Source organism: Salvelinus alpinus, chromosome 7 (genome assembly GCF_045679555.1).
Source record: "Salvelinus alpinus chromosome 7, SLU_Salpinus.1, whole genome shotgun sequence".
Lineage (NCBI taxonomy): Eukaryota > Metazoa > Chordata > Actinopteri > Salmoniformes > Salmonidae > Salvelinus > Salvelinus alpinus.
Genome location: NC_092092.1, coordinates 1,462,089 through 1,487,087, shown reverse-complemented (window position 1 = coordinate 1,487,087; position 24,999 = coordinate 1,462,089). Strand labels below are relative to the sequence as shown.

At 45.7% G+C, this 24,999-nt stretch overlaps 1 protein-coding gene across 2 annotated transcripts in view; it reads left to right on the top strand.

The window, feature by feature from the left end:
- Positions 1–24,999, top strand: part of parga (poly (ADP-ribose) glycohydrolase a) — a 105,185-nt gene that overhangs the window by 16,908 nt on the left and 63,278 nt on the right. For both annotated transcript variants that reach the window (XM_071408869.1, XM_071408868.1), the window contains 2 exons: positions 16,443–16,532; positions 23,723–23,877. In XM_071408869.1, the coding sequence (XP_071264970.1) occupies positions 16,443–16,532; positions 23,723–23,877 (245 nt within the window). The remainder of the gene's footprint in view (positions 1–16,442; positions 16,533–23,722; positions 23,878–24,999) is intronic.

Sequence of the window (24,999 nt, the reverse complement as noted above, 5' to 3'; positions counted from 1 at the left end):
AGACGAGCTAGACTACTTCTATGCTCGCTTTGAAGCAAATGTCACTGAAACAACATGCATGAGAGCACCGGCTGTTCCGGAAGACTGTGTGATCACACTCTCCGCATTCGATGTGATTAAGACCTTTCAACAGGTCAACATTCCCAAGGCCGCAGGGCCAGACGGATTACCAGGACGTGTACTGCGAGCATGCGCTGACCAACTGGCAAGTGTCTTCACTGACATTTTCAATCTCTCCCTGTCCGAGTCTGTAATACCAACATGTTTTAAGCAGACCAACATAGTCGCTGGTCCCAAGAACACTAAGGTCACCTGCCTAAATGACTACCGACCCGTAGCGCTCACGTCTGTAGCCATGAAGTGCTTTGAAAGGCTGGTCATGGCTCACATCAACACCATTTTCCCAGAAACCCTAGACCCACTCCAATTTGCATACCGCCCCAACAGATCCACAGATGATGCAATCTCTATTGCACTCCACACTGCCCTTTCCCACCTGGACAAAAGGAACCCCTATGTGAGAATGCTATTCATTGACTACAGCTCAGCGTTCAACACCATAGTGCTCTGAAAGCTCATCAATAACCTAAGGCCCCTGGGATTAAACACCTCCCTCTGCAACTCGATCCTGGACTTAAGGGTAGGTAATAACACATCCACCACGCTGATCCTCAACACAGGGGTCCCTCCGGGGTGCGTGCTCAGTCCCCTCCTGTACTCCCTGTTCACTCATGAATGTGTGGCCAGGCACAACTCCAACACCATCATTAAGTTTGCTGACGACACAACAGTGGTAGGCCTGATCACCGACAACGATGAGACAGCCAATAGGGAGGAGGTCAGAGACCTGGCCATGTGGTGCCAGGATAATAACCTCTCCCTCAACGTGATCAAGACAAAGGAGATGATTGTTGACTACAGGAAAAAGAGGACTGAGCACGCCCCCATTCTCATCGCCGGGGCTGTAGTGGAGCAGGTTGAGAGATTCAAGTTCCTTGGTACATGGTACAAGCACACCAAGACAGTCGTGAAGAGGGCACGACAAAACCAATTACCCCTCAGAGACTGAAAAGATTTGGTATGGGTCCTCAGATCCTCAAAATGTTCTACAGCTGCACCATCGAGAGCATCCTGACTGGTTGCATCACTGCCTGGTATTACAACTGCTCTGCCTCCGACCGCAAGGCACTACAGAGGGTAGTGCGAACGGCCCAGTACATCACTGGGGCCAAGCGTCCTGCCATCCAGGACCTCTATACCAGGCGGTGTGAGAGGAAGACCCTAAAAATTGTGCAAGACTCCAGCCACCCTAATCATCGACTGTTCTCTGTGCTACCGTACAGCAAGCGGTACCGGAGCACCAAGTCTAGGTCCAAGAGGTTTCTAAACAGCTTTCCCCCCCCCCAAGCCATAAGACTCCTGAACACCTAATCAAAGGGCTGCCCAGACTATTTGCATTGCCCCCCCCCCCCCCCCCCTCTTATACACCGCTGCTACTCTCTGCTGTTATCATCTATGCATAGTCACTTTAATAACTCTACCTATATCTATATATTACCTCGACGGGGCCCCCGCACATTGACTCTGTTTCCGGTACACCCCTGTATATAGTCTCGCTATTGTTATTTTACTAATGCTCTTTAATTACTTGTTACTTTTTTTCCCTAATTCTTATCTGTATTTTTTATTTTTTTAACTGCTTTGTTGGTTTAAGGGCTTGTAAGTAGGCATTACACTGTAAGGTCTCTACACCTGTTGTATTTGGCACAGGTGACTAATAAAATGTGATTTGATAGATAATTTACAGGACCATGCAGCCCAGCGACGACCTGGATATACTCAGTGTTGCTGCCTTATTGGCTGTCTGTCTTATCTAGTGGCAAACTCGCCATCCTCTACTCATCTCTTTGTCTCTCCCTCTATTTTGTCTCCCCCTCGCTTTGTCTCCCCCTCGCTTTGTCTCTCCCTCGCTTTGTCTCCCCCTCGCTTTGTCTCTCCCTCGCTTTGTCTCTCCCTCTCTTTTGTCTCTCCCTCGCTTTCTCTCCCTCTCTTTTGTCTCTCCCTCGCTTTGTCTCTCCCTCTCTTTTGTCTCTCCCTCGCTTTGTCTCTCCCTCTCTTTTGTCTCCCCCTCGCTTTGTCTCCCCCTCGCTTTGTCTCCCCCTCGCTTTGTCTCCCCCTCGCTTTGTCTCCCCCTCGCTTTGTCTCCCCCTCGCTTTCTCCCCCTCGCTTTGTCTCCCCCTCGCTTTGTCTCTCCCTCGCTTTGTCTCTCCCTCTCTTTTGTCTCCCCCTCGCTTTCTCCCCCTCGCTTTGTCTCCCCCTCGCTTTGTCTCCCCCTCGCTTTGTCTCCCCCTCGCTTTGTCTCCCCCTCGCTTTGTCTCCCCCTCGCTTTGTCTCCCCCTCGCTTTGTCTCTCCCTCGCTTTGTCTCCCCCTCGCTTTGTCTCTCCCTCGCTTTGTCTCTCCCTCTCTTTTGTCTCTCCCTCGCTTTTGTCTCTCCCTCTCTTTTGTCTCCCCCTCGCTTTCTCCCCCTCGCTTTGTCTCCCCCTCGCTTTGTCTCCCCCTCGCTTTGTCTCCCCCTCGCTTTGTCTCCCCCTCGCTTTGTCTCTCCCTCGCTTTGTCTCTCCCTCGCTTTGTCTCCCCCTCGCTTTGTCTCTCCCTCGCTTTGTCTCCCCCTCGCTTTGTCTCTCCCTCGCTTTGTCTCTCCCTCGCTTTGTCTCCCCCTCGCTTTGTCTCCCCCTCGCTTTGTCTCCCCCTCGCTTTGTCTCCCCCTCGCTTTGTCTCTCCCTCGCTTTGTCTCTCCCTCGCTTTGTCTCCCCCTCGCTTTGTCTCTCCCTCGCTTTGTCTCCCCCTCGCTTTGTCTCTCCCTCGCTTTGTCTCTCCCTCGCTTTGTCTCTCCCTCGCTTTGTCTCTCCCTCGCTTTGTCTCCCCCTCGCTTTGTCTCCCCCTCGCTTTGTCTCTCCCTCGCTTTGTCTGCTTGTCTCTGTCTGTGTCTCTCTCTCTCTCTCTCTCTCTTATCTGTCGCCAGTTGGCCCCTGCCCTGTCTAGTGGCTGTGTTGCTGTAGCTACAGTCCTTGCTTCATCCCAAATCTTTTGTGCTCTCTTGCTGACGATCACAATATGAGTTGGCAAGACAACACTTACCCATCTGGGACCAGGCTACAGCAGACCAGTCAGAGAGAACCTCCAAATATACACGACATCAGCACCCGCCTGCTATCTAGCTAACCGTCACTAGGCAAAATGGGATCAATTTGCCTGCTATCTAGCTAACCGTCACTAGGCAAAATGGGATCAATTTGCCTGCTATCTAGCTAACCGTCACTAGGGAAATGGGTTCAATTTGCCTGAATTGTAGCAGTAGAAATATTCCTTTTAGAAAAGACTGGTGACACCTTGACTGAGCAGTCAATTGGTTTATAAAGTCTAGTCATCAACTGATGTTAGAGTGGTGTGTCGTTCTCTCTACAGCTCTGTGTCCTTCTGACACAGCTCCGGTAGAGCTACAAGAGAATAGAATTGTTTGAAAAGACACATTTTCATTATTGTTTGTTTCTCGTCTCAAGAAAAGACACTACAAATCAAAAGATTGGACACACCTACTCATTTATTTATTTTTTACTATTTTCTACGTTATAGAATAATAGTGAAGACGTTAAAACTCTGAAATAACACCAATCATGTAGTAACCAAAAAAGTGTTAAACAAATCTAAATATATTTCAGATTCTTCAAAGTATTTGCAAAGCTGTCCATCAAGGCAAAAGGTGGCTATTTTGAAGAATCTCAAATATAAAATATATTTTGATTAGTTTAACACTTTTTTTTGGTTACTACATGATTCCATATGTGTTATTTTCATAGTTTTGATTTCTTCACTATTCTATATATCCCTCCCTATTTCAAGCGTGTCAAGACGGCAGGTAGCCTAGTGGTTAGAGCTGTTGGGCTACATTTACATTACATTTAAGTCATTTAGCAGACGCTCTTATCCAGAGCGACTTACAAGTTGGCTAGTAACCGAAAGGTTGCTGGATTGAATCCCCGAGCAGACAAGGTAAAAATCTGTCGTTCTGCCCCTGAGCAAGGCAGTTAACCCACTGTTCCCCGGGCGCCGAAGACGTGGATGTTGATTAAAGCAGCCCCCCCCCCCCCCCCCCCGTACCTCTCGTTCAGAGGGGTTGGGTTAAATGCGGAAGACACATTTCAGTTGAATGCATTCAGTTTTACAACTGACTAGGTATCCCCCTCTTTCCCTTTTCTTTATCTTTAGGCACAAAATGTAATTGATATAATGTACAGTCTGTATGAGAATGGCAATGCTGTGTCGGCAGCTATACACGCAGGGGGGAACAGAAGTCAAGAGAACTCATTTAATCCCATTCCACATAAAGGCAGCGTTTAGTAGGCTGTCAGAGGGAAACAGCTGCCTGACGTCATATGATGTCACAGAGAACCACAATGCATTATTCCGTTCTTAAACCTGTCAAATTGATTTGCAAAACACTTATGTCATAAATCATGTTATAGAATGAATTATTTAAATTTGTTTTACATTGACAAATAGGATATACACAAAAAGTCTGGACACCTGCTCGCCGAACATCTCATTCCAAAATCATGGTCATTAATATGGAGTTGTTCCCCCCCACCTTTTGCTGCTATAACAGCCCCCACTCTTCTGAGAAGGCTTTCCACTAGATGTTGGAACATTGCTGAGGGGACTTAATTCCATTCAAATCAAATTTACTGGTCACACATACATATTTAGCAGATGTTATTGAGGGTGTAGCAAAATGCTTATGTTTCTAGCTCCAACAGTGCAGTAGCATCTAACAATTCACACACATGTAAAAATAATGGCATTAATGAGGTCGGGTACCGATGTTGGGCGATTTGGCCTGGCTCACATTCGGCGTTCGATGAGGTTGAGGTCAGGGCTCTGTACAGGCCATTCAAGTTCTTCACACCGATCTCGACATACCATTTCTGTATGGACCTAGCATTGTGCACGGGGGCATTGTCATGCTGAAACAGCAAAGGGCGTTCCCCAACCTGCTGCCACAAAGTTGGAGGCACAGAATCATCTAGAATGTCATTGTATGCTGTAGTGTTAAGATTTCCCTTCACTGGAACTAAGGGGCCTAGTCTGAACCATGAAAAACAGCCCCAGATCATTATTCCTCATCCACCAAACTTTACAGTTGGCACTATGTATTGGGGCAGGTAGCCTTCTCCTGGCATCTGCCAAACCCAGATTTCTCTGTTGGATTGCCAGATGGTGAAGTGTGATCCATCACTCCAGAGAACAAGTTTCCACTGCTCCAGTCCAATGGCGGCGAGCTTTACACCACTCCGGCCGACACTTGGCATTACGCATGATTAACTTAGGCTGTTGTGAGGCTGCTCGGCCATGGAAAACCATTTCATGAAGCACCCGACAAACAGTTCTGATGCTGACGTTGCTTCCAGAGGCAGTCAGTAGTGAGTGTTGCAACCGAGGACAGACCATTTTTATGTGCTACGAGTGTGTGTCCTACCACTTTGCGGCTGAGCCGTTGTTGCTCCTAGATGTTTCCACTTCACAATAACAGCACTTACAGTTGACCAGGGCAGCTCTGGCAAGGCAGAAATTTGACGAACTGACTTGTTGGAAAGTTGACATCCTATGACAAGTCACTGAGCTCTTCAGTAAGGCCATTTTACTGCCAATGCTTGTCTATGGAGATTACATGGCTGTGTGCTCGATTTGTATACACCTGTCAGCAACGGATGTGGTTGATATAGCCGAATACACACATTTGTCAAATTTATCCTCACAATAAAATTGAAGCGACGTGCGCTTGTATCAGGCGTCGCTTGTTTTTATGAAATCAAAAAACAGAAATATGAGGTACCAGATTCTAGAAAATGCACCCCACACACACCCACAATATGTATTTTTGGGACAACTGACAAGCTAATACCCTGATGTACAGCATAGATGGGGGAGGGATAGAGAGGGAGGGATGGAAGATAGATAGGGATGTAGGGAGAAGAGGTAGTGGTAAATATAGAGAGGAGGAGAGAAGAGGTAGTGGTAAATATAGAGAGGAGGGGAGAGGAAGTAGTGGTAAATATAGAGAGGGGAGAGAAGAGGTAGTGGTAAATATAGAGAGGAGGAGAGAGGGGAGAAGAGGTAGTGGTAAATATAGAGAGGAGGAGAGAAGAGGTAGTGGTAAATATAGAGAGAGGAGGTAGTGGTAAATATAGAGAGGGGAGAGGGGAGTGGTAAATATAGAGAGGAGGAGAGAAGAGGTAGTGGTAAATATAGAGAGGAGGAGAGAGGGGAGAAGAGGTAGTGGTAAATATAGAGAGGAGGGGAGAAGCGGTAGAGGTAAATATTTGGAGGAGGAGAGAAGAGGTAGAGGTAAATATAGAGAGGAGGAGAGAGGGGAGAAGAGGTAGTGGTAAATATAGAGAGAGGAGGGGAGAGGAGGTAGTGGTAAATATAGAGAGGGGAGAGGGGAGTGGTAAATATAGAGAGGAGGAGAGAGGGGAGTGGTAAATATAGAGAGGAGGAGAGAGGGGAGTGGTAAATATAGAGAGGAGGAGAGAAGAGGTAGTGGTAAATATAGAGAGGAGGAGAGAAGAGGTAGTGGTAAATATAGAGAGGAGGAGAGAAGAGGTAGTGGTAAATATAGAGAGGAGGAGAGAAGAGGTAGTGGTAAATATAGAGAGGAGGAGAGAAGAGGTAGTGGTAAATATAGAGAGGAGGAGGGGAGTGGTAAATATAGAGAGGAGGAGAGAAGAGGTAGTGATAAATATAGAGAGGAGAGAAGAGGTAGTGGTAAATATAGAGAGGGGGAGAGAAGAGGTAGTGGTAAATATAGAGAGGAGAGAAGAGGTAGTGGTAAATATAGAGAGGGGGAGAGAAGAGGTAGTGGTAAATATAGAGAGGAGGAGAGAAGAGGTAGTGGTAAATATAGAGGGGAGAAGAGGAGAGGTAGTGGTAATTATAGAGAGGAGGCGAGAAGAGGTAGTGGTAAATATAGAGAGGAGGAGAGAAGAGTAGAGAAGAGGTAGTGGTAAATATAGAGAGGAGGAGAGAAGAGGTAGTGGTAAATATAGAGAGAGGAGGGGAGAAGAGGTAGTGGTAAATATAGAGAGGAGGAGAGAAGAGGTAGTGGTAAATATAGAGAGGAGGAGAGAAGAGGTAGTGGTAAATATAGAGAGGGGGAGAGAAGAGGTAGTGGTAAATATAGAGAGGAGGGGAGAAGAGGTAGTGGTAAATATAGAGGGGAGAAGAGGAGAGGTAGTGGTAATTATAGAGAGGAGGCGAGAAGAGGTAGTGGTAAATATAGAGAGGAGGAGAGAAGAGTAGAGAAGAGGTAGTGGTAAATATAGAGAGGAGGAGAGAAGAGGTAGTGGTAAATATAGAGAGGAGGGGAGAAGAGGTAGTGGTAAATATAGAGGGGAGAAGAGGAGAGGTAGTGGTAATTATAGAGAGGAGGCGAGAAGAGGTAGTGGTAATTATAGAGAGGAGGAGAGAAGAGTAGAGAAGAGGTAGTGGTAAATATAGAGAGGAGGGGAGAAGAGGTAGTGGTAAATATAGAGAGGAGGAGAGAAGAGGTAGTGGTAAATATAGAGAGGAGGAGAGAAGAGGTAGTGGTAAATATAGAGAGAGGAGGGGAAAGGGGAGTGGTAAATATAGAGAGAGGAGGGGAGAAGAGGTAGTGGTAAATATAGAGAGGGGAGAAGAGGTAGTGGTACATATAGAGAGGAGGAGAGAAGAGGTAGTGGTAAATATAGAGAGGAGGGGAGAAGAGGTAGTGGTAAATATAGAGAGGAGGGGAGAAGAGGTAGTGGTAAATATAGAGAGGAGGAGGGGTGAAGAGGTAGTGGTAAATATAGAGAGGAGGAGGGGAGAAGAGGTAGTGGTAAATATAGAGAGGGGAGAAGAGGTAGTGGTAAATATAGAGAGGAGGAGGGGAGAAGAGGTAGTGGTAATTATAGAGAGGAGGAGAGAAGAGTAGAGAAGAGGTAGTGGTAAATATAGAGAGGAGGAGAGAAGAGGTAGTGGTAAATATAGAGGAGGAGAGAGGGGAGAAGAGGTAGTGGTAATTATAGAGAGGAGGAGAGAAGAGTAGAGAAGAGGTAGTGGTAAATATAGAGAGGAGGAGAGAAGAGGTAGTGGTAAATATAGAGAGGAGAGAAGAGGTAGTGGTAAATATAGAGAGAGGAGGGGAGAGGGGAGTGGTAAATATAGAGAGAGGAGGGGAGAGGGGAGTGGTAAATATAGAGAGAGGAGGGGAGAAGAGGTAGTGGTAAATATAGAGAGGAGGAGAGAAGAGGTAGTGGTAAATATAGAGAGGAGGGGAGAAGAGGTAGTGGTAAATATAGAGAGGAGGGGAGAAGAGGTAGTGGTAAATATAGAGAGGAGGAGGGGAGAAGAGGTAGTGGTAAATATAGAGAGGAGGAGGGGAGAAGAGGTAGTGGTAAATATAGAGAGGGGAGAAGAGGTAGTGGTAAATATAGAGAGGAGGAGGGGAGAAGAGGTAGTGGTAATTATAGAGAGGAGGAGAGAAGAGTAGAGAAGAGGTAGTGGTAAATATAGAGAGGAGGAGAGAAGAGGTAGTGGTAAATATAGAGAGGAGGAGAGAGGGGAGAAGAGGTAGTGGTAATTATAGAGAGGAGGAGAGAAGAGTAGAGAAGAGGTAGTGGAAAATATAGAGAAGAGTAGAGAAGAGGTAGTGGAAAATATAGAGAGGAGGAGAGAAGAGGTAGTGGTAAATATAGAGAGGAGAGAAGAGGTAGTGGTAAATATAGAGAGAGGAGGGGAGTGGTAAATATAGAGAGAGGAGGGGAGAAGAGGTAGTGGTAATTATAGAGAGGAGGAGAGAAGAGTAGAGAAGAGGTAGTGGAAAATATAGAGAAGAGTAGAGAAGAGGTAGTGGAAAATATAGAGAGGAGGAGAGAAGAGGTAGTGGTAAATATAGAGAGGAGAGAAGAGGTAGTGGTAAATATAGAGAGAGGAGGGGAGTGGTAAATATAGAGAGGAGAGAAGAGGTAGTGGTAAATATAGAGAGAGGAGGGGAGAAGAGGTAGTGGTAAATATAGAGAGGGGAGAAGAGGTAGTGGTAAATATAGAGAGGAGGAGAGAAGAGGTAGTGGTAAATATAGAGAGGAGGGGAGAAGAGGTAGTGGTAAATATAGAGAGGAGGAGAGAAGAGGTAGTGGTAAATATAGAGAGGGGAGAAGAGGTAGTGGTAAATATAGAGAGGAGGAGGGGAGAAGAGGTAGTGGTAAATATAGAGAGGAGGAGGGGAGAAGAGGTAGTGGTAAATATAGAGAGGAGGAGGGGAGAAGAGGAGGTAGTGGTAAATATAGAGAGGAGGAGAGAAGAGGTAGTGGTAAATATAGAGAGGGGAGAAGAGGTAGTGGTAAATATAGAGAGGAGGGGAGAAGAGGTAGTGGTAAATATAGAGAGGGGAGAAGAGGTAGTGGTAAATATAGAGAGGAGGAGGGGAGAAGAGGTAGTGGTAAATATAGAGAGGAGGAGGGGAGAAGAGGTAGTGGTAAATATAGAGAGGGGAGAAGAGGTAGAGGTAAATATAGAGAGGAGGAGGGGAGAAGAGGTAGTGGTAAATATAGAGAGGAGGAGGGGAGAAGAGGTAGTGGTAAATATAGAGAGGGGAGAAGAGGTAGTGGTAAATATAGAGAGGAGGAGGGGAGAAGAGGTAGTGGTAAATATAGAGAGGAGGAGGGGAGAAGAGGTAGTGGTAAATATAGAGAGGAGGAGGGGAGAAGAGGTAGTGGTAAATATAGAGAGGAGGAGGGGAGAGGTAGTGGTAAATATAGAGAGGAGGAGGGGAGAAGAGGTAGTGGTAAATATAGAGAGGAGGAGAGAAGAGGTAGTGGTAAATATAGAGAGGAGGAGAGAAGAGGTAGTGGTAAATATAGAGAGGAGGAGAGAAGAGGTAGTGGTAAATATAGAGAGAGGAGAGAAGAGGTAGTGGTAAATATAGAGAGGAGGAGGGGAGAAGAGGTAGTGGTAAATATAGAGAGGAGGAGGGGAGAAGAGGTAGTGGTAAATATAGAGAGAGGAGAGAAGAGGTAGTGGTAAATATAGAGAGGAGGAGGGGAGAAGAGGTAGTGGTAAATATAGAGAGGAGGGGAGAAGAGGTAGTGGTAAATATAGAGAGGAGGAGGGGAGAAGAGGTAGTGGTAAATATAGAGAGGGGGAGGGGAGAAGAGGTAGTGGTAAATATAGAGAGGGGAGAAGAGGTAGTGGTAAATATAGAGAGGAGGAGGGGAGAAGAGGTAGTGGTAAATATAGAGAGGAGGAGGGGAGAAGAGGTAGTGGTAAATATAGAGAGGAGGAGGGGAGAAGAGGTAGTGGTAAATATAGAGAGGGGAGAAGAGGTAGTGGTAAATATAGAGAGGGGAGAAGAGGTAGTGGTAAATATAGAGAGGAGGAGGGGAGAAGAGGTAGTGGTAAATATAGAGAGGAGGAGAGAAGAGGTAGTGGTAAATATAGAGAGGGGGGGAGAAGAGGTAGTGGTAAATATAGAGAGGAGGAGAGAAGAGGTAGTGGTAAATATAGAGAGGGGGGGAGAAGAGGTAGTGGTAAATATAGAGAGGAGGAGAGAAGAGGTAGAGGTAAATATAGAGAGGAGAAGAGGTAGTGGTAAATATAGAGAGGAGGAGGGGAGAGGAGGTAGTGGTAAATATAGAGAGGAGGTAGTGGTAAATATAGAGAGGGGAGAAGAGGTAGTGGTAAATATAGAGAGGAGGGGAGAAGAGGTAGTGGTAAATATAGAGAGGAGGAGAGAAGAGGTAGTGGTAAATATAGAGAGGAGGAGAGAAGAGGTAGTGGTAAATATAGAGAGGGGAGAAGAGGTAGTGGTAAATATAGAGAGGAGGGGAGAGGGGGGGAGAAGAGATAGTGGTAAATATAGAGAAGAGGGGAGAAGAGGTAGTGGTAAATCTGAATCTGTCCATCTTCAGCAGTCTCCTCGGCAGCCCCCTCTCCTCTCCTCGGCAGCCCCCTCTCCTCTCCACGGCAGCCCCCTCTCCTCTCCTCGGCAGCCCCCTCTCCTCTCCTCGGCAGCCCCCTCTCCTCTCCTCGGCAGCCCCCTCTCCTCTCTACGGCAGCCCCCTCCCCTCTCCTCTCTACGGCAGCCCCCTCTCCTCTCCTCGGCAGCCCCCTCTCCGGTCTCTGGCAGCCCCCTCTCCTCTCCTCGGCAGCCCCCTCTCCTCTCCTCGGCAGCCCCCTCTCCTCTCCTCGGCAGCCCCCTCTCCTCTCCTCGGCAGCCCCCTCTCCTCTCCTCGGCAGCCCCCTCTCCTCTCCTCGGCAGCCCCCTCTCCTCTCCTCGGCAGCCCCCTCTCCTCTCCTCGGCAGCCCCCTCTCCTCTCCTCGGCAGCCCCCTCTCCGGTCTCTGGCAGCCCCCTCTCCTCTGCAGCCCCCTCTCCTCTCCTCGGCAGCCCCCTCTCCTCTCTACGGCAGCCCCCTCCCCTCTCCTCTCTACGGCAGCCCCCTCTCCTCTCTACGGCAGCCCCCTCTCCTCTCCTCGGCAGCCCCCTCTCCGGTCTCTGGCAGCCCCCTCTCCTCTCCTCGGCAGCCCCCTCCCCTCTCCTCTCCTCGGCAGCCCCCTCTCCTCTCCTCGGCAGCCCCCTCTCCTCTCCACGGAAGCCCCCTCTCCTCTCCTCGGCAGCCCCCTCTCCTCTCCTCGGCAGCCCCCTCTCCTCTCCTCGGCAGCCCCCTCTCCTCTCTACGGCAGCCCCCTCTCCTCTCTACGGCAGCCCCCTCTCCTCTCTACGGCAGCCCCCTCTCCTCTCCACGGCAGCCCCCTCTCCTCTCCACGGCAGCCCCCTCTCCTCTCCTCGGCAGCCTCCTCTCCTCGGCAGCCCCCTCTCCTCTCCATGGCAGCCTCCTCTCCGGTCTCTGGCAGCCCCCTCTCCTCTCCTCGGCAGCCCCCTCTCCTCTCCACGGCAGCCCCCTCTCCTCTCCACGGCAGCCCCCTCTCCTCTCCTCGGCAGCCCCCTCTCCTCTCCACGGCAGCCCCCTCTCCTCTCCACGGCAGCCCCCTCTCCTCCCCTCGGCAGCCCCCTCTCCTCGGCAGCCCCCTCTCCTCTCCACGGCAGCCCCCTCTCCTCTCCTCGGCAGCCCCCTCTCCTCTCCACGGCAGCCCCCTCTCCTCCCCTCGGCAGCCCCCTCTCCTCGGCAGCCCCCTCTCCTCTCCACGGCAGCCCCCTCTCCCCCCTCGGCAGCCCCCTCTCCTCTCCACGGCAGCCCCCTCTCCTCCCCTCGGCAGCCCCCTCTCCTCTCCACGGCAGCCCCCTCTCCTCTCCTCGGCAGCCCCCTCTCCTCCCCTCGGCAGCCCCCTCTCCTCGGCAGCCCCCTCTCCTCTCCACGGCAGCCCCCTCTCCTCTCCTCGGCAGCCCCCTCTCCTCCCCTCGGCAGCCCCCTCTCCTCGGCAGCCCCCTCTCCTCTCCACGGCAGCCCCCTCTCCTCTCCACGGCAGCCCCCTCTCCTCCCCTCGGCAGCCCCCTCTCCACGGCAGCCCCCTCTCCTCTCCACGGCAGCCCCCTCTCCTCTCCACGGCAGCCCCCTCTCCTCGGCAGCCCCCTCTCCTCTCCACGGCAGCCCCCTCTCCACGGCAGCCCCCTCTCCTCTCTACGGCAGCCCCCTCTCCTCTCCACGGCAGCCCCCTCTCCTCTCCACGGCAGCCCCCTCTCCTCTCCTCGGCAGCCCCCTCTCCTCGGCAGCCCTCTCTCCTCTCCTCGGCAGCCCCCTCTCCTCTCCACGGCAACCCCCTCTCCTCTCCTCGGCAGCCCCCTCTCCGGTCTCTGGCAGCCCCCTCTCCTCTCCTCGGCAGCCCCCTCTCCTCTCCTCGGCAGCCCCCTCTCCTACGGCAGCCCCCTCTCCTCCCCTCGGCAGCCCCCTCTCCTCTCCTCGGCAGCCCCCTCTCCTCTCCTCGGCAGCCCCCTCTCCGGTCTCTGGCAGCCCCCTCTCCTCTTACTTGATGACTTTCAGTTTGATGTGATGTATAGACCTGTTTCAAGTCAAAACAGCCAGTGTTAGTTCAGTTGATTTGATCGTCTGTCTCCCTGTGATTTAGAGGTAACCCGGGGCAATGCTAGCTCAGCTAAATCCCATCTCTCCCGTCCCTACCCATCAGGCCCTGCTTCATTCATTATACCCAGAGGGATCCGTTATGATTTCACCCAGGTTATTACTTATGACAGCGTTTAGTCAGGCCCTGTTTGCTGTAATACAAATGTCCCTCCTGTGGCCCAATGCTAAATCGGCAGTCAAGTCTCGCTGTCTCTACTCTCCCCGTCTCCAGGAAGTGAACACACTTCCTGTCCTTCACACACGAGATGCACATGCAGGCGTCTACGTGCACACACACACACACACACACACACACACACACACACACACACACACACACACACACACACACACACTCATGGTTCATGATCATCTGTTCGAGGAAGAAGCCACGTTTAATCAGCCCACACACGCCCCCCCCCCCCCATGCTCCCTCCCTGAAACCTTGATGAAATTGCTCATTGATTGATCACACTGACATTTGGCAGCCGATACGGCTGTAAATAAATACATAGTCGTAAATATCTTCTATGATAGAATAACAGCACTTTGGCCTATATGGGTCATTCTACAGAAGGGGATGCAAATTGGGTGTGTACATTTTTTTTAAATATATAACATTCGTATTTGTATCCTATTTTTCCCCAGACTTTCAGCACACGTGTTCCAGGTAGACATATCTACTACTCACACGCTTTGTATGGCGTATTTGACATATTATCCTTAATTCATTACAACCCTACTAAATGTGTCACTACGGAAACATAGCGAACACAGTTTAAATAAAGGGAGAACCGTGCAGAGTGTCGAGATCATGTTGATGAAACCTTCTATTACGGATTCATTTCAGAAATTTTATTTTCACACTAAATTATTAACAAAATAGTAAAAGCAGGATTTTAACCTGATTTTTTTCTAAACCTTTAAATTGAAGTGAGAAATATATAAATCTATATTGTTCTTTGTAAATGTTCAATATTGATGGTTTTGAATATGAAACTTGTTGATTGATTAGAATTCGTTTTTTTATTAATGAATTGTATTAATTGTATTGAATTGTATTAATGTCTAAAAATATCGCTTTAGCTATCTTTATTTTGGCAGGGTAGAGGGCGGCAGGGTACAATACATTACAGCTGTATAGCACATTAGACTGTTTTGTTTGGCCTCTTGGAAGGTTTGAGCCCCTCCTGCAGGCTATGCATCTCAAATACTCTAGGCTTGTTTTCCTGAAGTGTGCACTTGTCCATTACCCACATGGTATAGAGAGGAGGAGAGAGGAGAGAAGAAGAGGTAATGGTAAATCTCTTGGTCCTTTTTGTAGCTCAGTTGGTAGAGCATGGCCCATACAACTTTCAAATGAAGATGGTGTCAATGGAGCTGCCACAGAACGACGAGACTGACCTCTATATACACTACAAAAGTATGTGGACACCGAACATCTCATTTTCAAAGTCATGGGAATTTAATATGGAGTTGGTCCCCCCCTTTTTGCTGCTAGAACAGCCTCCACTCTTCTGGGAAGGCTTTCAACTAGATGTTGGAACATTGCTGCTATAACAGCCTCCACTCTTCTGGGAAGGCTTTCCACTAGATGTTGGAACATTGCTGCTATAACAGCCTCCTCTCTTCTGGGAAGGCTTTCCACTAGATGTTGGAACATTGCTGCTATAACAGCCTCCTCTCTTCTGGGAAGGCTTTCCACTAGATGTTGGAACATTGCTGCTATAACAGCCTTCACTCTTCTGGGAAGGCTTTCCACTAGATGTTGGAACATTGCTGCTATAACAGCCTCCACTCTTCTGGGAAGGCTTTCCACTAGATGTTGGAACATTGCTGCTATAACAGCCTCCTCTCTTCTGGGAAGGCTTTCCACTAGATGTTGGAACATTGCTGCTATAACAGCCTCCTCTCTTCTGGGAAGGCTTTCCACTAGATGTTGGAACATTGCTGCTATAACAGCCTCCACTCTTCTGGGAAGGCTTTCCACTAGATGTTGGAACATTGCTGCTATAACAGCCTCCTCTCTTCTGGGAAGGCTTTCCACTAGATGTTGGAACATTGCTGCTATAACAGCCTCCTCTCTTCTGGGAAGGCTTTCCACTAGATGTTGGAACATTGCTGCGGGGACTTGCTTCCATTCAGCCACGAGCATTAGTGAGGTCGGGAGCGATTAGGCCTGGCTCGCAGTCGGCGTTCCAATTCATCCCAAAGGTGTTCGATGGGGTTGAGGTCAGGGCTCTGTGCAGGCCAGTCAAGTTCTACGATGGCGATTAAGGCCGCCCCCCCCCCCCCCCCGCACCTCTGATTCAGAGGGGTTGAGTTAAATGCGGAAGACACATTTCAGTTGAATGCATTCAGTTGTACAACTGACTAGGTATCCCCCCTTTCTCTTTCCACACTGATCTCGGAAAAACTATTCCTGTATGGACCTCACGTTGTGCACAGGGGCATTGTCATGATGAAACTGGAAAGGGCCTTCCATGAATTAGTGCCATAAAGTTGTGAGCACAGAATCGTCTAGAATGTCATAGTGTGCTGTTAAGGTTTTCCTTCACTGGAACTAAGGGGCCCGAACCATGAAAAACAGCCCTAGACCATTAGTCCTCCTCCACCAAACTTTACAGTTGGCACTATGCATTGGAGCAGGTAGCGTTCTCCTGGCATCCGCCAAACCCAGAGTCATTGTCGGACTGCCAGATGGTGTAGTGTGATTCATCACTCCAGAGAACGCGTTTCCAGATGCGGCGAACTTCACACCACTCCAGCCGAAGCTTGGCATTTACACATTATGGTGATCTTAGGCTTGTGTGCTGCTGCTCGGCCATGGAAATCCATTTCATGAAGCTTCCGATGAACGGTTCATGTGCTTACGCTGCTTCCAGAGGCAGTTTGGAACTCGGTAGTGAATGTTGCAACCGAAGACATGATTTTTACCTGCTACGCGCTTCAGCACTCGGCGTTCCCGTTCTGTGAGCTTGTGTGTCCTACCACTTTGCGGCTGAGCCGTTGTTGCTCCTAGACGTTTCCACTTCACACTAACAGCACTTACAGTTGACCGGGGGCAGCTCTAGCAGGGCAGAAATTTGACAAAATTACTTGTTGGAAAGGTGACATTCTATGACTGTGCCACGTTGAAAGTCACTGAGCTCTTCAGTAAAGCCATTCTACTGTCAATGTTTGTCTATGGAGATTGCATGGCTGTGTGGTTTGTTATTGTTTATTCATGCATGATTTTAAAAACCCAATAGGCTAATGTCACAGCTGAGCTCTTGTGTGTGTTTTTATTTTTTTTAAACAAACATAAACAACTAAAACATAAAACAAACCTCTTCTCTTCCTCTCCAAGGATCTGGAGCCTGACGTCGTTCATCTGTTTGGGTCTTTGCTGCCTGAAATGGTCCAATTAGCACTGCGGGTGTCTGAGCTGTGTGGCAAGGTAACTGTCTATGATCTGTCCTGTGTACCCACTGAATCATTCACACGCTGTGGTGTTAGTACGACACACAAGCTCATGTAGTCTACTAAAGCAAGCTCCAAACGTGACACGGTATTATCTAAGCTGTATGCAAAGGTAACATCAGGGTTAACATACAACATGCCTGTGAGTGGGGTTAACATGCTTTTTCTCTAAATAGTGAACTACTTTTTGACGTGTGCACTACTTTTTGATCCAGGGCTTAAGTGGAAAGTAGTGCACTATGTAGGGATTAGGGTGCTATTTTGGGACACTGCCCTGGATGGACAATGCAGATCTCTTGCCGGAACACATTCATTAGCAGGCCGTCCGGAAACCTGTCAGCCAATCGGTCAATAATCACATTGCTCCCTAGTGGGAAGTCCAAGATTGAGCTCTGGGAATTTGCACAAAAAAAAAGCCTTTGGACTGAAATGTGCTTTTTGAAAGTAATATAGCAGGGATAATTTCATATATGATTTGTTTGATTCTGTATGCTTTTCAATGCATAATTAAACTGTGTATGTGCAAAAAAATAAGTATAAAATATATATATGCTTTGAAATGCATAATTAAAATGTATATGTATGTATATCTATATATACACACACACACAAACATTTTAATTATGCATTTAAAAGCATATATATATATATATATATATATATATATATATAGTACTTATTTTTTGCATAATTAAAATGTTTGTGTGTGTATATATAGATATACATACATATACCAGGTCGCAATTGTAAATGAGAACCTGTTCTCAATTTGCCTACCTGGTTAAATAAAGGTGAAATAAATAAATAAATATACATTTTAATGATGCATTTCAAAGCATATATATATTTTATACTTATTTTTTTGCACATACACAGTTTAATTATGCATTGAAAAGCATACAGAATCAAACAAATCATATATGAAATTATCCCTGCTATATTACTTTCAAAAAGCACATTTCAGTCCAAAGGCTTGTTTTAATTTTTTTTGTGCAAATTATACTTATTTATTGCATAATTAAAATGTGTATATATATATCTACACACACACACACACACACATTTTAATTATGCATTTAAAAGCATATATATATATATATATATATATATATATATATAGTACTTATTTTTTGCATAATTAAAATGTGTGTGTGTGTATATATATATACACATTTTAATTATGCAATAAATAAGTATAATATATATATATATATATGTCCCCAATTTGGACATTTTCACTTAGGGGTGTACTCACTTTTGTTGCCAGCGGTTTAGACATTAATGGCTGTGTGAGTTATTTTGAGGGGACAGCAAATGTACACTGTTATACAAGCTGTACACTCAATACTTTACATTGTAGCAAAGTGTCATTTCTTCAGTGTTGTCACATGAAAAGATATACTCAAATATTTACAAAAATGTGAGGGGTGTACTCACTTTTGTGATATACTGTATATATATATATATATGACAGTATACAGTTGAAGTCGGAAGTTTACATACACTTATGTTGGAGACATTAAAACTCGTTTTTCAACCACTCCACATATTTCTTGTTAACAAACTATAGTTTTGGCAAGTCGGTTAGGACATCTACTTTGTGCATGACACAAGTAATTTTTCCAACAATTGTTTACAGACAGATTATTTCACTTATAATTCACTGTATCACAATTCCATTGGGTCAGAAGTTTACATACACTAAGTTGACTGTGCCTTTAAACAGCTTGGAAAATTCCAGAAAATGATGTCATGGCTTTAGAAGCTTCTGATAGGCTAATTGACATAATTTGAGTCAATTGGAGGTGTACCTGTGGATGTATTTCAAGCCCTACCTTCAAACTCAGTGCCTCTTTGTTTGACATCATGGGAAAATCAAAAGAAATCAGCCAAGACCTCAGAAAAAACAAACAATAGTACGCAAGTATAAACACCATGGGTCCACGCAGCTGTCATACCACTCAGGAAGGAGACGCGTTCTGTCTCCTAGAGATGAACATACTTTGTTGTGAAAAGTGCAAATCAATCCCAGAACAACAGCAAAGGACCTTGTGAAGATGCTGGAGGAAACAAGTACAAAAGTATCTATATCCACAGTAAAACGAGTCCTATATCGACATAACCTGAAAGGCCGCTCAGCAAGGAAGAAGCCACTGCTCCAAAACCGCCATAAAAAAGCCAGACTACGGTTTGCAACTGCACATGGGGACAAAGATCGTACTTTTTGGAGAAATATCCTCTGGTCTGATGAAATATAACTGTTTGGCCATAATGACCATCGTTATGTTTGGAGGAAAAAGAGGGATGCTTCCAAGCTGAAGAACACCATCCCAACCGTGATGCACGGGGGTGGCAGCATCATGTTGTGGGGGTGCTTTGCTGCTGGAGGGACTGGTGCACTTCACAAAATGGATGCCATCATGAGGAAGGAAATTTATGTGGATATATTGAAGCAACATCTCAAAACATCAGTCAGGAAGTTAAAGCTTGGTCACAATGGGTCTTCCAAATGGACAATGACACCAAGCATACTTCCAAAGTTGTTACAAAATGTCTTAAGGACAACAAAGACAAGGTATTGGAGTGGCCATCACAAAGCCCTGACCACAATCCTATAGAACATTTTGTGGGCAGAACTGAAAAAGCATGTGTGAGCAAGGAGGCCTACAAACCTGACTCAGTTACACCAGCTCTGTCAGGAGGAATGGGCCAAAATCCACCCAACTTATTGTGGGAAGCTTGTGGAAGGCTACCCAAAACGTTTGACCCAAGTTAAACAATTTAAAGGCAATGCTACCAAATACTAAATGAGTGTATGTAAACTTCTGACCCACTGGGAATGTGATGAAAGAAATTAAAGCTGACATAAATCACTTTCTCTACTATTATTCTGACATTTCACATTCTTAAAATAAAGTGCTGATACTAACTCACCTTAGTCGGGGAATTTTTACTTGGATTAAATGTCAGGAATTGTGAAAAACTAAACTTCCGACTCCAACTGTGTACACTATTGTGTGTGTTTATGTGTAAAGACCAGATTAAATCAGGATTGGTCTGATGGGTGACAATATTAGCCTATCACTTGTGAATTATTTTTTATCACTTGTGAATGATGCCCACCATAAAAAAACAATGCCTTTTTTTTGCAACTTTTTTCAAATCGCACACCTCATGTAGCCTAGCCCATAGGCCTGTATGTTTTTTAATAAGGTTTGTATCACAACTAAAGTGGCCAAATAACTTCTTTAAAATTAAGCACATTAATCCGCTTTACAAGGGGTGTAGAGCCTAACTGGGATACATAAGCAGCACGTGAGTTTCATGTTTGGGGAAGATCATTTTCACCATAAGAAACCTTTATAATAAAAGCATTATATGCATAATTGCATTTGCGGTCTCTTTTGATAATGGTGTTTTCAGCTAATGGGACATTCCCACTTATAACCTACTACCATGTGTGTATTGCTGCACTTATAATGTGAAGAAATAGCCTTATAGTTTATCAACATTTAAAGCTAAACGTTCTGATCCATTGCGTAAAAAGCCACATTGCATAAAAAGTTTTAATTTTTTTGATGCGATTGATTGTATTGATTTGGGATCTATCGCATCCCACAACTGTCCCAGACTATGTTTGGAATATTTATTTCTCGCACAGAATAGGTCAACTTTTGTACTGTGCTGTTGCTGTTTGTTAGGTCTACTCATCTTGTTGGAAAAGTAAATGTAGACGGTTCTTCCAATAGCTTCAATATGCACCTCGGAATTGGATAAGGACGAGCACAGTCCCCGATGTGTCTGTCTTCACTTGTAGCCTGTGAGAAAGACCCGATCATGTGACGGCGCGCACAGCAGTCAGGGAGAAGGGCACAACGGCCACTGACCACGAAAGGCATGGATTTTTTTGGTGGGGGGGTGCGTTATGACCACACAAAGGGGATGCCACCGTGAAAATTCTAGGCATTATCAAATTGTCAATGAGTGACTGATGTAGTGTGTGTACAGCCTGCGCAAAAAAAACCAATGCAGAGATCATGCCTTTCAAGCGACTTTTTAAAAATCATTATAAGAGTTGCATCATGCAGCCTTAGAATGTATTAAACATCTAAACATATAGACCAACGTTTGTAGAACTAAAGTTACATTGATAACTCTAAATGAAGCATGTAGGAATACCTCATTTCTTTGTTAACCGCTCAACACAGAATAGCCCCGTGTGAGAGCATTCCCTCAAATCGTTTGGAGCAAATATCCATTCTATTTTATTCAGCTTTGTTCAATTATATTCTTCGTACTATAAAATAAGGCCACAAAATTCTAAGCAAATCTTGTCTCTATTTTACATGGATTTATTAGACTTTTTAAAATGTAGATGTTCCAAAGGTCTGCATCAGTGTGGAAGCCAGGAGATGCTAAATGTTTTTTTTTTAATGTTAATTAACGTTCAATTACCCATAAGACCTACAGTTATTGCTTGACAATCACCGGTTGACACAACTCCGTGACCGCCACAACCCTAACATAACCGTAGAGCGTTAATCACACGTTAGACGGGTAACTTTAATAGTTAGCAGATATATCCAACGGGCAAACATTTTAGTTGTGAATTCCCTCCTGTAACTAGATCACCTGGAGCATGCTGCACAACAAGGCTCTGGTCTCTCGTCGTTGTGTGCTTGTAAACAAACACCATGTGACATGTGACTGGGGGGACTACCTGTAACGTTCATAATGAACAGTAATGTGACAGGTGAAATGAAGAATGCAATCTGCTTTTATCTCCTAACGGTATTGCACAAGTTGACTGCAGGGATTTACTTTAAGTTGCTACAAATATTCAAATGTATTTTAAAAAAAAAATCAACTTTCAATAAATAGTTTCAACTGTATTGATGCTATTGGGGAAAAACCGGCATGTGGCTTTTTCCCCAAATACCTCGGTATACGGTATATACACCTCACAAGCCTTAGGCTACATGTTCAAATGTTAAAGACCATTCCCTGAAAGGAGCATCAGTGAACCTCCCCAGAAATAGAAAGACCATGTGTATTTTGCATAGGACAACTAGATTCTACAGCACAAGCCCGATTCTGAGCCCCCCAGATTAGAGCTAACTTGGCCATATAAAGAGTCAGTTAGTCTGAGATGGATTGAGCCTCTTGAGATCTATTGGTTTTCTGTGAGGTGCTGCTGCTGGAGCCTGGACCAGAGATTAATGGAAGGCCGAATCGTCTCAGTCCCCATTACATTCCTCCTCTCTCTGACTAACACCAAATTGGGAACTAGCGCCGATCTAGCTCTCTGATTTATGTATCGAATGTGTCAGCAAGTCATGACGGTGTGCAAAGAGTCACTTGTAATTCTCTTGATTTGAACAAGGACCCCAAAAAACTACCTTCATCATTTTTCCTTAACCACTATTTTGTGGAAAGGATTTGTTCTCTGTCGTCATGGTGCCTTTGTAGCAGGTTTTGTGCCGATTAGGACAAATCTGCTCTGGTGTGTGTATCGTCTATTCTACATTAGTCTCCTTCCACTGTGCTCTTTTTCACTTACATTTTATGCCAAAAAATGACTACCACTTACGTTAAAGACATTGTGTATTTGCTAACCCTCAATCCGGATGAGTAATTTAGCCCTACTTGAGTTAAATAGATTATAGATGACCCTCGACTGTGATTAAGGCTATGCTGGTTGATTTGAACATCCCACGAGTAGTGCCTAAATTACTCTTTGTTCATTTACTTAATATCATTCAGCTGCCTTGTTTTAAATGACCAAACTAATTATTTTGACCTCCCTTAATCAACGCCTTGTCTGCTTCCAAAATGGCACCCTATTTTAAATATCAGAGTGTTTCCCAACCAGCACACATTGTATTGTAGCCCCAGACAAACACACCTGATTCAACTTGTCAACTAACTGAGTTTGTCCGGAGCTACAATAAAATGTGTGCTGTTTGAGAGTACTGGAGGACTGGAGTTGGGAAACACTGCCCTATATAGTGCACTACTGTTGACCAGAGCCCTATATAGTGCACTACTGTTGACCAGAGCCCTATATAGTGCACTACTGTTGACCAGAGCCCTATATAGTGCACTGCTGTTGACCAGAGCCCTATATAGTGCACTACTGTTGACCAGAGCCCTATATAGTGCACTACTGTTGACCAAAGCCATAGGATGCCATTTCATACGCACCTTTGTCTTTTCCCAAGTCTATCCTGCTCACAATGAACCAATCAATCACCTTGTTTTAGGAACAGACAGGAACCCTGGTGTTTTTGGATTCACAGACTAGGGCTTTAAATGGCCAAAATGATTATGTTGACCTTCAATCACCGCTTTGGCCGTTTACTCCACTACTGCTATTTTACTCCACATTTACTGCAATACTCCACATTTACACCACATTTACTCCTTTACTCCACTACTCGACGTTTCCTCCACATTTACTCTACGTTTACTCCACTACTCAACGTTTACTCCACATTTACTCCACTACTCCACGTTTACTCCTCTACTCCACGTTTACTCCACTACTCCACGTTTACTCCACTACTCCACGTTTACTCCACTGCTCCACGTTTACTCCACTACTCCACGTTTACTACACGTTTACTACACATTTACTACACTACTCAACGTTTACTCCACTACTCGACGTGTACTCCACTACTCCACATTTACTCCACTACTCCACATTTACTCCACTACTCCACGTTTACTCCACATTTACTCCACTACTCCACATTTACTCCACTACTCTACGTTTACTCCACTACCCCACGTTTACTCCACTACTCCATATTTACTCCACATTTACTCCACATTTACTCCACATTTACTCCACGTTTACTCCACTACTCCACGGTTACTCCACATTTACTTCACATTTACTCCACGTTTACTCCACTACTCCACATTTACTCCACGTTTACTCCACTACTCCACATCTACTCCACTACTCCACGGTTACTCCACATTTACTCCACTAATCCACGTTTACTCCACTACTCCACATTTACTCCACTACTCCACGTTTACTCCACTACTCCACGTTTACTCCACTAAGAAATCAAGCAACTGTAAGTCTCTCTGGACGAGAGCGTCTGTTAAATTACTTAAATGCAAGTCAATAAATCTTTTTTGTCTTTTCCCCAGCCCATCCCTCTGCTGAAGGAAGGGATGAACCACTCCATCACCCTGTCTCAGGTGCAGGTGGCTTCTCTATTGGCCAACGCCTTCTTCTGTACCTTCCCCCGACGCAACTCCAGGAAGTCAGAATACTTCAACTACCCTGACATCAACTTCTACAGGTACTACTTACTATGTTTCATGTAGTCATATTGTCATATTACATTAGGATATTACCCTGACATCAACTTCTGCAGAAAGGTGTAAGTTTACCCTCCGTCCTCTTTGATCACAAAGGAGGCACATTTTTGTAAAATAGTTCATATATATGATAAATGCCATTTAGAAGACACTTTTATCCAAAGCGACTTACATTGTGCGTACGTTTTATGTACTGTTGATCCAAGGATCAAACCCACCATCTTGGCGTTGCAATCATCATGTTAAACCAACTGAGCTACGGAGAACCACTCAGTTGGTTTAGTACTCGTCATATTTTTACATTAGGATACTGAAAGGTGTATCTATTGACATCATCTTTTGACATCAGAGGCAACGGCCAATAGAATACCTCTCTGACAGGTCAACGAAGTGCAAATTCACAGTTCTGGTTTCCACGGTGGAAAATTTATGCACTTACTGTAAGTGGTACTGTTTGCGTCTGCTAAAATATGTCTATGTTCCTAGAACATGGACGTTGATGTTTGTAGACGGGTTGACATCCCGATAGACAAGGAAGTCTGAAACTAGTCCCATTTCCATAAGGGGGCACTAGACTACTGACAAATGCTTTCTTCACTCATCACTTTGTCTTCTGTAATCTCTCTGAGGTAGTTGTTCAGTATATCTCTTCATAGTTGTCTGAAAGCAGTCCAACGTCAAAGTTTCAGTCACGCTTCAATGTGTTGTTGTTGTAAATATAGGCCTAGTATCCACTATGTACTACTTCCATGTCTAACCACACATTATTTTATTTAACTAGGCAAGTCAGTTAAGAACAAATTCTTATTTACAATGACGGCCTAGGAACAGTGCCTTTTTCAGGGGCAGAAAGACAGATTTTTACCTTGTCAACTCAGGGATTTGATCAAGCAACCTTTCGGTTACTGGCCCAACGCTCTAACCACTAGGCTACCTGTCTCTAACCACTAGGCTACCTGTCTCTAACCACTAGGCTACCTGTCTCTAACCACTTGGCTACCTGCTCTAACCACTAGGCTACCTGTCTCTAACCACTAGGCTACCTGTCTCTAACCACTAGGCTACCTGTCTCTAACCACTAGGCTACCTGTCTCTAACCACTA